Source organism: Phasianus colchicus, chromosome 1 (genome assembly GCF_987193195.1).
Source record: "Phasianus colchicus chromosome 1, bPhaCol1.hap1.1, whole genome shotgun sequence".
NCBI classification, from domain to species: Eukaryota; Metazoa; Chordata; class Aves; order Galliformes; family Phasianidae; genus Phasianus; species Phasianus colchicus.
In genome coordinates this window covers 78472978-78487158 of record NC_143436.1, presented here as the reverse complement: position 1 = coordinate 78487158, position 14181 = coordinate 78472978, and the positions used below count along the sequence as shown (strand labels likewise).

Here is a 14181-nt window from a genome sequence, read left to right as displayed (position 1 = left end):
CTATTTTTCCTTTTTTTCTTGTTTCTGGAAAAGTTTAGAAACTGGTTGGTTGGAAACAAACCATAGCACCCCAATTTAAAGAATAACACTTGAGAAATGTGTCATGGTTTTGTGAATGGTATAAGAAAATGAAAGTGGGCTGGTAGTGGAGACTGAATAAGGAGCAATGTGCTGTTTGGGTTACCTAATCTAACCCCCAATTCTGTTGTGCATAGATGTGTCTCTGCCTAGCCTGTGTGCATCTGAGGAGCCTCTGGGCCTGTACTCCATGCTGGTTCTCCCTGAGGCTCCCCTGGCTGTAAACAACTAGATTAACCCAGCTAATTGCTCAGAACTCACAGTTTCTGGAAAACAAAGGATGCAGATCCAAAAAAGACTGTAACTGAAGTGCTTGGGATCTGTCTTATCTGGATCACAGTTAGATACTGAGACTATTATGGTCATAAGAATGACCTAAACAGAATCTGGGTTATAGGCTCTACCCTGTCATTGTGACAGATGGGCTGTGCCTTCTCCCACAAAGATGTCACAGGCCTTCTCCCCAAAGTAAAGATATTTGTCCCTTTCCTAGCCTTGTGGTAAGCTACTTTTTCTTCTATTTGTTCTTTAGTCTCATTCCCATGAATCTCCCATTTTGCTAACTCTTTTACATCTCATGCCGAGCCTTTTGAAGAGTGTTGAAACTGAACTGAGGAGGTGTGCAATCTCACTCCTTTTACTTCCTTGCACCAGGAAAAACAAAAAAACTTCAGGTGCAAATCCCAGAAGTAAGCCATTACATAGTCCTGGGCTTGAGTAGCTGAGGGACGTAGTGTTGCAGGCTGAAGTCTAGGAAGAGAGATGTAACAAGTCAGAAACAAAACATGCTTTTTACTTGCCACCCTTCATATCAGATTTTATTGCCACGTCATTCACTTGAAAAAAAAATGAGATTTGATAGCAGGCTGGGTTTTCCAGAACAATAAGAAACATCAAGAGAGAATCAATTATTTGAGCTGTAGTAATTTCAATGTAGTAAATCACACAGGTGGTGAATGCACTGCTTTGGCTTAACTAAAAATTATGTGTTGTGAAACATGGAACTCAACATGCAGATAGCAGTATGTCCATATGAATAGGCATATCTGATCGATCTATATAGCTGTCTGATGCCAATAGGGTCACACAAGTATGTGCTGCAAACGAGGGAAGGTAGAGGCTACAAGCCTCACCCTCCCTAATTCCCTTTAAAAACAAATGGTGGTGAAGTCAACAGAAACATAAGAAGGGGGTAGCAGAGTGGTACTGAAGACCCCTGGTGGTTCATATTGAGCTGATTCTGTTTGGGTTTCTGCGCAGTATACAGCTTTTCACTCTTCTCACATTAGATTTTCTGTCTCCCATCTAGTGCTGCCCAAGTATGAGGTCCTGGTGAAGCTGCCTAAGATGATCACTATTGAGGACAAGGAACTTCCAGTGTCCGTCTGTGGTCTGTGAGTCACAGAGCTGGAGTAAATCTCTCTCAAGCATCCTTCAGTCCTCCTTTCCACTAAAAACAACAACAACAACAAAAATCACATCAGAAAAAGGGAACGTTTTTCATACTTTTTAAAGAGATCTCATGCAGGCAGGCTTATTCCACCCTCTATGTTCTGAGGCTGCTACTTTAACTTAACAATTCCTTACAGGATGATGTCAAACCAATCAGCATTTCTCTCTTCTTGGTTTATTCTACATTTTCTCTTTCTGTCTTTACATCTCATCAGATAGAGCTTCTCTACCATTCCTGAACCTTCCAGCACTTGGGGATGTCAGATCTGACATCACTTAAGCAGGTTGTGTAAAACCAGTGTTGTAGTATGTAACTTATACATTGTTCTGCTTGAGCCCCTGCTCACCTGAACCCTTAACTGTTTGGGATACAAAGATACTCCCAACTGACATAATACCATGCAATATTTTTCTGCATTGCTATGGAGATCTCCCACCTAGATCAGACTCTAATGTAGGAATCTCACCACTATAATGATGGAAACATAAGCACTAGAATGATTAGAGTATCAGACTGAACTTTAAGAAGAAATACTACTAAGTAATCCACATATGTTCTTAAGGATGTATGTCTGAATGTGACTCTGACTGCTTATCTCATCATCTAGTCTATTGTTTAACACTTTGTGATTATAGTTACACCTATGGAAAACCAGTCCCCGGTTTGGTGAGTGTCCAAGTGTGCCGGAAATTTTCCCATTCTGCTTCACATTGTTATAGAAAAGAAGGAGAAGCTGTATGTGAAGAATTCACCAGGCAGGTGAGCTACAAGATTAAAATACAGGAGTCCTTATGATGGGCAGTGTTGCTTAAATTAAGAGAGCAAATCTATGATAGGTAGGACATCAGTGATAACTGTCCAGGAAAAAGCAGATGTTCTCAGAGGAAGATGTTCTTAAGAGATCGGTCATTAGACTGGAAACAGAAATGAAGAAAACCCCACAGCTGAAATCGTGACCCCAGTGAAATGAGCAACTAACTAGCAGCTGTGAGGTCTCTGGTATTTATCACCAAACTAGCAAAGAACCTTTCACAGAATGTCATAACTGTGGGAAAGATTGGCAGGGAGCAAAGAGCATAGAGAATGAGAAGACAAGAAAGCAATATATATATGGGTCAAACACAGAAGGGAAAAAGTAAAAAAGTGAGAAGAGTAAAGTCAATGAAAGAAGCAGGAAGACAAACAAAACTGAGTTTTGTTTTGGAGTCAATAAGGAAAGGTTAAATCCTAAGGAAAGCTCTGCATGGCTGGAGAGCTAAGTACTAAGAACATAAATCTGAGGTTACATGAACAAAAATTAAGCATGTTGTATTGAGAGTTTCTGTTCTACGAGGCACCTAAGTTGTTTCTATTTTCTCTCCAAACCCTTACTTAGGCAGATGCTCACGGGTGTGTTTCTGCTGTAGTAAGGACTAAGATATTTCAGCTCCGGCGCAGGGGATATAAGATGAGCATTGAGGTGCAAGGCAAGATCACAGAAGATGGTACAGGTATGTGTCACATGGAGATGGGAAATTAACTGTAGGCCACAAGAGGAGAGCTTGGCAAAGATGAGGAAGGTAGATGGCTTGTCTAAAAATGTTAAAGTTCATTAATAATCGCTCTTTACTGTGCTCTCTCTCAGGAATAGTTGTGACTGGAACAGGCTCCTGTGAAATCACATCCATAATGAGCAAAGTCAGCTTTGACCTGTTGGACTCTTATTACAGACCAGGGATCCCACTCTTTGGCAGGGTGGGTAACTTCTGAGACCTTGGAAAGTGTAATGGCACAGAAAACTCATTGGTTGTCAATGGTTTACAGGCCGGTTCAGCCCAGTTCCGTGACTAATGGGGTGAGGGAACCCACAGACCTGTCTGGGAAAGGGAGAAAGGGAAAGGGTAGGGAGATGGGCCTAAAAACAAAACAGTGGCAATGATCTGAGGAGGAAAGTTAATTTACTAAATATGATATTGGAATGCAAGATAACAATAATACAGTACAATTGGAATTGAAGCTAATAGATCAAATAAAATGAGAGAGTGTCCAAAAACCAAAGGTCTTACTCTAATGCTGAAGGTGAGACAGCTAGGGAGCACATACACAGAGACGAGCAGAAAGGGAAAAAGTAATGTCCTGTGGCTTGTGAACAGTTTTATCTTTCCCTCTGAACAGAAAACAGAAGTGAAAAAGTCTTCTGGGGTATGTAGTTCTTCTTCTCTTCTGAAAACCAGGTACTCAGAAAATTGGCAGTCCACGGAACTGGACTCTTTAACTCCCAATTCTCTACATTATGTTATGATATGGAATACTGATAACAAAAATCATAAAACCATGACACTGGTGTTCAATTTCATCAATTGGAATAGCAGGGTGTGCAGGTGACATAACCTCTGCAAAGGCAGACAAATTATTGTCTGCCAGGGTACCTAAGAAACGCATGTCCCTGAACCTCCCAGCTGTCATCACAGTAAAGACTAGACAGCCTGTCGTTCTGTCATACAAGAGTAACATCAGGGAGCAGCAAGCATGGGCCATTCCACAAGGAAAACTTAGTCAGGAGCAAAGCAGAGCAGGGATGTTAACAATTTCAAGTTCCACCAACGGTCTAGTGGTCACCAGGCAATATAAGGCAACAAGTCAGAGCTGAGCTCCAACAAGAAAGTCATATCAACTTGATGGGAAAAGCAGGAGAAAGAGCTCAGTGTAGATCTAACTGTGATACAGGTTAGTCTAATGCTCTGTCAAGGCACAAGCCTAATTGAACTCAGAATTCCTGGACTAAGAGGCAGGTGATACATGATCAAAGAGGCTGAACGGAACAATTAAAACTGGCTAAGAAATCAAGTTCTAATAGATGAGTTCAGTGGGATGATCAGATTGCTTTGCTGATGAAGATCTGCTGCCTCAAGCAACTTAGGACTCACCATGCGCATTTCCACATTCTTCTATTTTGTTCTTCTCCATAAGAAACATCTAGCCTGGCAAAGAAGAAGAGGGGGAGGGGTTTTTAGAACTTAGGAATTATTTCTGTTTCTAGCCTAAAACCTGACGTTTGCTTTTGCTTTACTAGGTGAAGCTGGTAGATGGTAATGATGTTCCTATTGCCAATGAAACTATCAGGATTTCTGTGAATGGAGACGTATACAAAGGCAATTATACTACAGACAAGCAGGGACTATCCTGGTTTTCCATTGATACTACCACGTTTACAGAAGCCTCCCTGGAAATCCAAGTGAGTGGCAGAGACAGGGCAGGGGCCTGTCTCTGTCTTTTTTGTTCAGCAGAGGAAATATGTTTACATAAGTCATCAGCCTTTCTTCCAAAAAGGAGATTAAGCAAGTTTTTTTTGGCAGGTCACCTCTCTTCTCTGTCTCCTGTGCATGTTTTTCTATGTATCTTTTTCTTTACCTTCATCTAAGAATGAGAGACAGAACATAGCCAGTTTGCCCATGGACATTCATGTGACTTGTTACCCGGTTTTAGTCAGCTGTGAATTTTTTATTCTTCTTTATCAGGCTGAATATAAACCTGAACTGAACTGTTATGTCAGTGACTGGATCACGCCTTCACATGAGCATGCCATGCGTAGAATAAGTCGGTTTTACTCCCCCAGTAAGAGCTTCCTCAAAATTGAGCCCAAGTTGGAGATGTTAAGTTGTGGCTCCTCCGCAGAGATCCAGGTGCACTATATCTTCACACCAGAGGTTATTGAACAGCAGAGGAATATTATCATTTACTATTTGGTAAGACTTGTTTGTGGTTACTTTGATCCATGTCCATAGCAACATATCATTGCTAGGTGATTAGCCCTTAGCCAGTTACGGTGGAGGGAGCTTGAAACGGAAAGTATGACTATTAGCAGTTGGACTTGAACACATTTCCATAATATGTCCCATGTTGTCTTCTGTTTTCTGACTTGGGTAGGTTGCCTGTGTTTGCTTAAGAACAGAAGAGAGACAAAATGTTGATGTACAGAATATTGTCAAGATCCTCATTTCTTATTACTCTTCTATCCCATTCCAAATTCTGGTTCCTAAATTGTTACAGCTCAGAAACTAGCATTCTACAAGAAGATGAAAGATGAACTGGAAACCTGTTTCCTTCTCAGTCTTTTGGTAGATAGCTGACTACAGGAACTAAAGTAAGACCTCTAGCTACAGAATTGGAAAAGCTTGATAAATTTAGAGCTTTTTTTTTTTTTCTTTTTTTTCCCATAAATCAATCAGTGATGGAAAGTTTGGGATACCAAGGCAACTGGAGCAAATTGTAATATGCCTGCATTGAGGACAGAAAAGATAAACTAATTCATCTGTGACTGAACAATGGTCCATGACTTCTGCTTGGGAAAAGAGAAAGAATCAAGTGAACACTCAGATAGTATTTCTTTCCTCCTAATTTTTTTTTCCTGGCTATTTCATTTAACAATACTAGCAGAAGAGATGAATTTCTTCTAGGTATGCAGATCTAGAAGAAATCATGGGAACAGACATAAAAAACATCTGGGGGAGTTACAAGGACTTATCTCAGTAAGATTACAAGAAAGGGAATAGAAAACTGTGGTAGACGTATCCATATGATTATTTTCAAGCCACACCTTGAAATTAAAATACAGTGCTATGACATAGATATCCCCCATAGAGTATGGGAGTGTGCAGTAATCGTATAAAGAGCATTTCCTTGTAAAAAGGAAACTATTCCTCGAAATGAGAAAATTAGAGGCAGCATTCAGGATGTTGTTTTAAATCTGGCTTCAAGTACTTCATTCAAATACTTGTTGTTTACAGCCTGTGTTCTTCTTCTATTCAAACTCTGTGTGAGTTATGGAAATAATTCTGATTCATGTTTTCTCCACTGTGTTTCACAAAGCAAGTGAGAGTAAAGTGAGGACAATCTTTGGTCATCAGTCTGTTCAAAAATGTTAGAAAAGTGCATATCAACCCACAAACCTTTGTGAGTTCAGAGGCAAAGTGCATTTGAACCTGAAATATACATGTAATGTGTGCAACAGGGAATCTGGGTCTGACTAAGGAGGAAACACTGGTCTTTCAAGGAGGGAACATTTCTGGCTTAAAAACTTAGTGAATTTGAGTCTGACTCTTGCTTAGTATCTTCTTTGCTCACAGTTGTTACTACTATTCATACTCACATACCCTACAGCTTACCCGGTGAACATTCATTTTTCTTCCCTTCATCACACCAGCAGTGATTATGGAAATCTTTCTCTGTTACATAGGTGATGGCCAAGGGCAGTATTATATTAGCAGACACCTATGATCTGACTGTGGATCCTGGAAATGGTGAGCAGAAATATGGATTTTTAGCATCTACTATGAGATGGGGATAGGAGGATATAGAGAAACTATTTCAGTTCAAACATTTAAAAAAACTGAAGAACATTATGAAATTTAATTCTTCTTAGATTAAGTAGTTTGAGTTGGTTTTGTTTTGTCTGTATTCTTTCTGTTGCTATGCTTTTAACCAAAATATTTTAGAAAATATACAGAAAATACACAGAATTTTTTTCTCAAACCAATGCTTTCCTGCTGACCAATGTAATCAATTCTGATTGTGAGTACTTGTCAATGTTGTAAGATTCACAGGTGAGTTGGAAGATGTCTCTTTTTCCTTCTGTCTCTCTTTTTTACTTATCTTTGTGGATGTTATTTCTCTCTTATAAATGTGAAAACATGTATGTATGTATGTTCCAACCAGTGCATGTAATTCTGTATGCATAAATGTCCATGGATTACACATTTGAGTGATTGAGACTGTGCTGTATCTTTTAAAGTCTTTTGACAATGAGACCAGGGAAACCATCTTGGAAGTCTATGAGGATTTGCACCATAGTGGGAATAAACTGTATGCAGAACTAAACGATCTTGGTTGCTACAAGACATGATGTTTTGAGGGTGTTAGAAAACTCTGCTTATCCACTAGTTGTAGTAACTAAACTAACATTCTGACTCATACCAAGAGACTTTCTATCACCTTCATACAAACTGTGAAATGAAACTCAGGCCCAGGTAGAAAGATCCTTTCAACATAAAGGAGCATTTCCCACTGTAGCTGGGGTAAAAGTTTGGTGTTCCAGGTAAATACTAGCTTAGGAGTAACTTTGAGGAACTTTTCTTTCAATCATACTCCAGCCTTGACTATTGCTGCATGCTACAACTCTCTCTAATTTCTATGTATGTTCTTTTTTGGTCATCTATTGTTTTGTAGACTGCAGAAGATCTTAGAGCTTGAGGCATAAAGAGGCTAGGAGGTAATGCCAGACGATAGCTGTGGAGGATCCAGAGGGCATGTTGAGACCCACCAACCATCTAATTTGGCTATTACATAATCACTATCGCAATTGAATGCAGATGTCTTCAGCAATAAGCATAGACTCCAGTCATGTAGACTTCATGCCCCTGCTAACTAAAATTGTTCAACACAAGTGAACTTCTTTATATCAAGAAGACAAATATATAGGCTGGAGCATCTTGTTATATAGCTTAGTATTTCTTCTTTCTTTTAGCTTATGGGATATTCCAGTTGATCTTACCTGTTGGGATGACAATTGCTCCCCTGGCACAAATGCTTGTGTATACCACTTCACCCAGTGGAGAAGTCATTGCTAGTACAGGAGAATTCCAAGTTGAAAGTTGCCTTCTCAATAAAGTAAGTAAAAATCAGTGTTTCTGTTTGTTCATGGCCATAAGTTCAGTTATTAATTCCATCATGGAGGCAGAATTCACAATGGGTTCATGGAATTGTCTCATCAGACACTGACTGAGGTTTAGTAACTAATATTCAGAATAGGTTACAAAGCCATAACTACAAAAGTGAAGAAAACCTTAATAACAAAGATAACTGCTGGTCATTATGAATCACACTAGTAAAAGCTGAATATATTAGAAGAGTTGTAGAGCACTAGCAGAACTCAATTCACAAAGCTAGATACTTCAGTATCGAAGAGCGTGTAACAGCATCAGGAAAACTAGCTACTTTAACCTACTTTTGGTATTGCAGGTCAGCTTGAGTTTTGTACCCAAGGAAGAACTTCCTGCCTCCAACACAAGCCTGAAACTCCATTCCTCACCAAGGTCCCTATGTGCCCTCCGTGCTGTGGACAGGAGCGTTCTCCTCATGAAGCCTGAAGATGAGCTCTCTCCCAGCTCTGTAAGTCTTTGCTGTTTCTAGTAATAAATAATACAAAAATTAACTAGGTACTTGCTAACACTAGGATGGACACAAGGCCATGTATGTCACCATAACTGGTTTTAGTAGCCGTGTTCTATCATTGGATTGTTAGTTTCTGTGTCCCTATGAGTGCTAACTTGCCACATTTTTACCTGGTTGTTTGCATTTTCCAAGGTGTATAACCTTCTCCCACTCAAAGAACTCCGGGGTTATAGCTTCAAGGACTACTACTTGGAAGAAGAAGATGTAAACCCCTGTGTGTCACTTGACAACATATTACTAAATGGATTCACCTATGTACCCATTTCTCCTGATGGTGAAGGTGATGCTTATGAAATTCTCAAAGTAAGCACCAGACTTCAATTTTTCTTCTTTATTTCTTTTTAGAATACAGTATCCTTTCCTCCTTTTCCCCATCTTGAAAGTCTTTTTGAATGAAGTTTGCTGTGAGCTTGCTAATCTGTGTATTCAAGGCAACAGCAAGGCCCAGTCCCTGCCTCTGTATAGCCCACTGCTGGTATGTAAGTGCTCCTCTGAGCCATTAAAACCTTGAGGGGTCTCCTCAGTGCTAGTGCAGAAACCAGTGAATGGGCTCGAATAAGGAAACAGTCATGAGTACTGGCCTAATACCAGAAATCCCTTCCTCAGTCATGCAAATTCTCTGTTCGGTGTAGATAGTGGTTTAATAAAGTTCCAGTTACTGTAATAACCCACAAAAATACCAAGTCCTGCGTGTAATTTTTAGGTACTTTCAATTCAATGCTTTTCACACATCATTTTCACGAAGACAGATGTCCCCAAGGTAGACTATCGTCTTCAAAGCTTTTCATTTAATCATGTCAGGATTTAGCCTTAGGATGAATATATCATGATGAAGCTTCAATAATGTGGGTTGAATCAGCCTACTTAGCATTTATATACAAGCCTTTACTGTTCTGACCAATCCCAGATTGTCATGCTTGGTGTATTAAATCTATGCTTGGCATATTACAAATAGCTTAATTTCAAAAGCTTATTTGCTTTTTTATTGTTCTTTCTTTTTGTTTAACAGCTGATAGGCTTAAAAGTCTTCACTAGCAACAAGATCCACAAGCCTGAAGTCTGCCAGCATTACACAGCGCATATGATGGAAAGGAGTTACAGTGGTTCTAGTAAGAAGACCTGCTTCATTTTATCTCCACACAACTACCTAAAGTTTACCATCATGCTTCTTTCTTCTCCTCTACTTCTTTGAGTATTAATTACACTAGAACAATCAAACTTTGTACTAAGATATGTCAGCCTAATTCAGGATCACTTCCTTCTGGATTCAGTCCTGAAATATGAAACTGATACACCTTATCCTCACCTGAAAAGAAATGTCTGGTTAAGACTGTGTGCTCAGTGAATCACATGCCAAGCACTACAGCAAGGATCATCCATCTACATTGGATGGACTGCCAAGCATGAAGTGTAGGCTTTGTTCCACCAAATCAGGATTCACCTATAGAAACCTAAACAATGACAGTCTCTACTTCATGGTAGTTACATTCCAGCAATAACTAGGGAAATAATTATGGCAAAACTAGGCCAAGGTGATGAGAAGGTAATATGAATTTGTGGGCTGATGTGTTGCGCTGAGGGTGGGAAAATTTTATTCTGTTCCCAGTTTTCCCATTCATATAATTTAAAGAGTCTGTTTAGGTCATTTCACTTCTTTGCAGCATCACTGACTGCAAAGACAGAAAAAAACATACTACTTTTTTTCCTAAATGACTGATTTTTTCCATTTTTCCTAAATAACTAAGTTGTGAGATTTTTTAAAAAAATATTTATTTATTTATTTATTTATTTATTTTTGTGGTACAGTAGCTTAGCTACTATTACAAACAATAGCCTTTGGTCTTGAGGAAACTCCTAGTCATAACAGATCTGATCTTCTGTTTTGAAATGCCAGATCTGTCTTCAGAGCATTGCCTGAGACTACTGTGCACTATGAAAGGGTGTAGAGTCTTCCAAGACTGATGGAAAGCCTTTCATAAGGCACAGCACTGTGAAACACTGTCAGAATTGGTCTCCCTACCCTGGAACTGCTTATGTGCTTGTACCTTGAGATGTAAATATTCAGTTCATAAGAATTTTAGATGGAGAAGGGGAAGGATAAGTGTAACTGCAGTTTCTGGCCATGTATAAATACAATCCACTAATGAAATTTATTAAGCTATATGCAACCATAATATCTGGAGGCAGTGAGTTCCACATTTGACTTCTTTAGTGCAACAGAAAAGTACCCTCAATAGCCTCTTTACAACCAACTCATTTGGTGCTCCTGGATTTGCTGGAAATGGAATTAGAATCATCAACCCCTGTAAGAGAAGAAGCTTTAGAAAATATGAAATATTGAAATGACAGAAGAACAATACATTTGTTTCCAGTGAGCAGTTGATGTGAGGCTAAGAATGTAGTACAGGGTATGCTGTGTTTGGTTCCAAATAGAGGCAGCCCAGAGTTTGAATCTGTGAGTGTTCCTATGATCAAATTATTCAAGTTGTTCTTTCAATGTTAAAGAATAACCACTAAATGGAAGCATTGTATCCTCCTTGATTAGAATGGAGTTTAACTTATCTTTTCCTGTAACAAATTTTTTAGTCATTGCATCGCAACTCCTTGATGATTCAGACTATGCAATGTTAAAAGGGATGGATGCTGACCATCCCATGGAGACCATCCGGAAGTACTTCCCTGAGACATGGATTTGGGACATATTTTCAGTGAAGTAAGTGTTTACGGGAATTGGGGCAAAACCTCAGAAGATAGTTAAACTTCTGTAAAAGTTTCAATATTTTGGTGAGGGAATATTTTTAATAGACAGAGGGATTGCTAAAGGATGCTAAGTACAGGATGTTTTGGGAGGACCTGCAAAACATAGTGCCCATATCCCAACTGGACAGGAATTTGCTGTAAGTAGTTGTTGTTCATTAGGCTGAGAAAAAAAAATAGATGATCTCCAGAATATGACTGAAACCTTGCTCTCTGTCCCTCACCAGCTCTGAGGGAAATGCTGATCTAGGTGTGACCATCCCTGACACCATCACTGAATGGAAAGCCAGTGCATTCTGCATGTCCCCAGACACAGGCTTTGGCCTGTCACCAACAGTGTCCCTCAGAGCCTTCCAGCCTTTCTTTGTAGAGCTCACCCTGCCTTACTCTGTAGTGCGTGGTGAGGCCTTCACGCTGAAAGCCACTGTTTTCAACTACCTGACAGCCTGCATCAGAGTAAGGAAGACTTAAATCCTTCTCCATACCTGTACCTTCGTGTATACTCTTTGCCTACACCTAGCCTTCTTTCTTATCTCTGAGTAGCCTTAGACCCCTTCCTCCCTGAAATTCTTATACCTTCAGCGTGCTTGAAATGCCCGCATACAACTCCAGCTTCCTGCTCCTTTGCTACAGAAGAAATAGACATTGCTAATTTTTCCTAGCACTCTGTCTTCTCCCTTTCTCTCAAGATCATTCCTTGATTACACCTCTCTACAAATGGCAGGTCAGTGTGATTCTGGCTCAGTCTACTCAATTTCTGGCTACTCCAGTGGAAAAGGAGGAAGACTCTCATTGTCTCTGTGAGAACGGGAGGAAAACAGTGGCTTGGCTGGTGACTCCCAGATCTCTAGGTAAAAGTTGAAGAATGCTGAAAACTGCAGGAAGGAATTCTCTGTGCTGTTCTCCCGTTTTGGTATCTGAAGTTAGAGCTACAGTTTCCTGGAAAATACTGCAGCTGTGTGTATCATCTGAGGTTATGCAGGAGGTAAAGCCTGGGAGACTCCAAGGCCGTGTCTAGCACTATAAGAAACATCATCAAAAATCTTACTGCCCCTGGGCAGCATCTTCTGAAGCTATAGGCATTGCTGGCTGGCTGGCAAGGACATTTTGTCAGCTCCATCCCTCCCAGAGATTAGACGATTGCCCTATAAGACCCTCACAACTTGCTTTTGCTGTTGTTGCATGTTGTGGTAGCAGTCATGGGGTGCATGCAGAGTAGCAGACCGCTAAACAGCTTTGGGACTGGTGAGTCCCACCACTATGTGCTCTTAAGTTCTGGTGGATAAAAGCACCAAAACAGAGTCACCGTTCAATGGCAGTGCAGCTCATCTGCTCCAGGATTCATTCTGATACGAATAGCTAAGCTTCCGCGGGAAAGTCCATCTGTGATGGGCCTCTAGGCTGAAAACTCCCAGGAATGGCAGCAACTCCTGCTGCGTGGTGCTGCTAGGCAGGACTGACTGACTTGTTTCCTCCAGGGCTGGTGGAGTTCTTGGTGAGCACCGAGGCCCTGCAGAACCAGCAGCCATGCAGAAACTCTGTAGTGGAGACCCCTGAGAAAGGGAGGAAGGACACGGTCATCAGGCAACTGCTGGTGGAGGTATGCGGGCTGTGGGCAGGAGAAGGCTGAAGCTGACTCACAAGCTAGACACATTTAACGGAGCTCTGGGTGATGAGCCCACGGTGTCATTGATGCTGTGGTCTTCCATTATACTTGGCAAGAGCGCATAAAGTCTGCAGGTTAGCAGCTGTGCAGTGCATCTCCTTCTACTCTGTATTTTAAAACTTCCCCATCCTCTAGGGTAAAAGGACTCCTAGTCCACTTCACCCTTCCCTACATCTGCTTCATGTTACCTCCAATTTCAGTATGCTGTCTTTACAGCTTTACCCAGTAGGTTCGCCCGTCAGCGCGTGCTGTCTCTCTGCTAGTCGAGTAGCCAAGCAAACTGCCGGTTGTGCTGAGTGTTACGCACCTTTGGTGGGGAATTCAGAGTACCTGTGGGAGTTAGATGCCTGAATGAAAGTCCCCCTTCCAAACTCTAAATATTATAACAGTCCGGAGAACATGTTACAGTTTTACAGCTTATCCATCTTCCATGGCTGATACCAGGTGGTATGGAATGAAACATTATGTGGCAGTTCTGTACAGTTTATTATAGGAAAATGCTATGTAGATTGTTCCAAAATCAATGCCTCCTGTTTAATCTCATGCAAACTACAACAGGCACAAAAGAACAATAGCACAGTCTGATAGAGCAAATGCTCAGCTACAAAACACTATTTTTCAACATAGTCACCACCAGTAGCTGTGCATTTTTGCCAGCGATTAAGTGCATTCAGCACTTAAAAAAATCTTGCCTGCATTCCACGCTTGTAAAAATGTTGCTGAAATGTTAGCACAGTAGGTGGTGGGTGGTAGATCCACTGCTTGGTCTCCATAACTGTTCTGCAAGCACCAGTGAATGTCAGTGGGCGCAATTTCTTCTGTTCAGATGCACACCTTTTCTTCGTAGGCACTTCCATGTCAGATGTCATTTCTCACATTGCTCCTCCATAGCATGGCAACAAAATATAATGGAATGCTGGTGGTAAAATTCAGCCTCTACTGCCATAACACCAACATCCTGACACCGTGGGCCAACGTTATAAAATGGGAGGCATTACTTTTGGAGCAGCCCTCATGG

General features: G+C 40.7%; 1 protein-coding gene across 2 annotated transcripts in view; it reads left to right on the top strand.

Moving 5' to 3' along the window:
- LOC116239262 (alpha-2-macroglobulin-like) overlaps positions 1–14181 on the top strand; it is a 37482-nt gene that overhangs the window by 13105 nt on the left and 10196 nt on the right. For both annotated transcript variants that reach the window (XM_090148622.1, XM_090148632.1), the window contains exons 7-21: positions 1388–1472; positions 2167–2290; positions 2907–3021; positions 3156–3265; positions 4584–4745; positions 5029–5256; positions 6747–6810; positions 8034–8176; positions 8528–8677; positions 8873–9043; positions 9750–9849; positions 11327–11453; positions 11725–11953; positions 12222–12348; positions 12976–13097. In XM_090148622.1, coding sequence (XP_090004748.1) covers positions 1388–1472; positions 2167–2290; positions 2907–3021; positions 3156–3265; positions 4584–4745; positions 5029–5256; positions 6747–6810; positions 8034–8176; positions 8528–8677; positions 8873–9043; positions 9750–9849; positions 11327–11453; positions 11725–11953; positions 12222–12348; positions 12976–13097 — 2057 coding nt within the window. The remainder of the gene's footprint in view (positions 1–1387; positions 1473–2166; positions 2291–2906; positions 3022–3155; positions 3266–4583; positions 4746–5028; positions 5257–6746; positions 6811–8033; positions 8177–8527; positions 8678–8872; positions 9044–9749; positions 9850–11326; positions 11454–11724; positions 11954–12221; positions 12349–12975; positions 13098–14181) is intronic.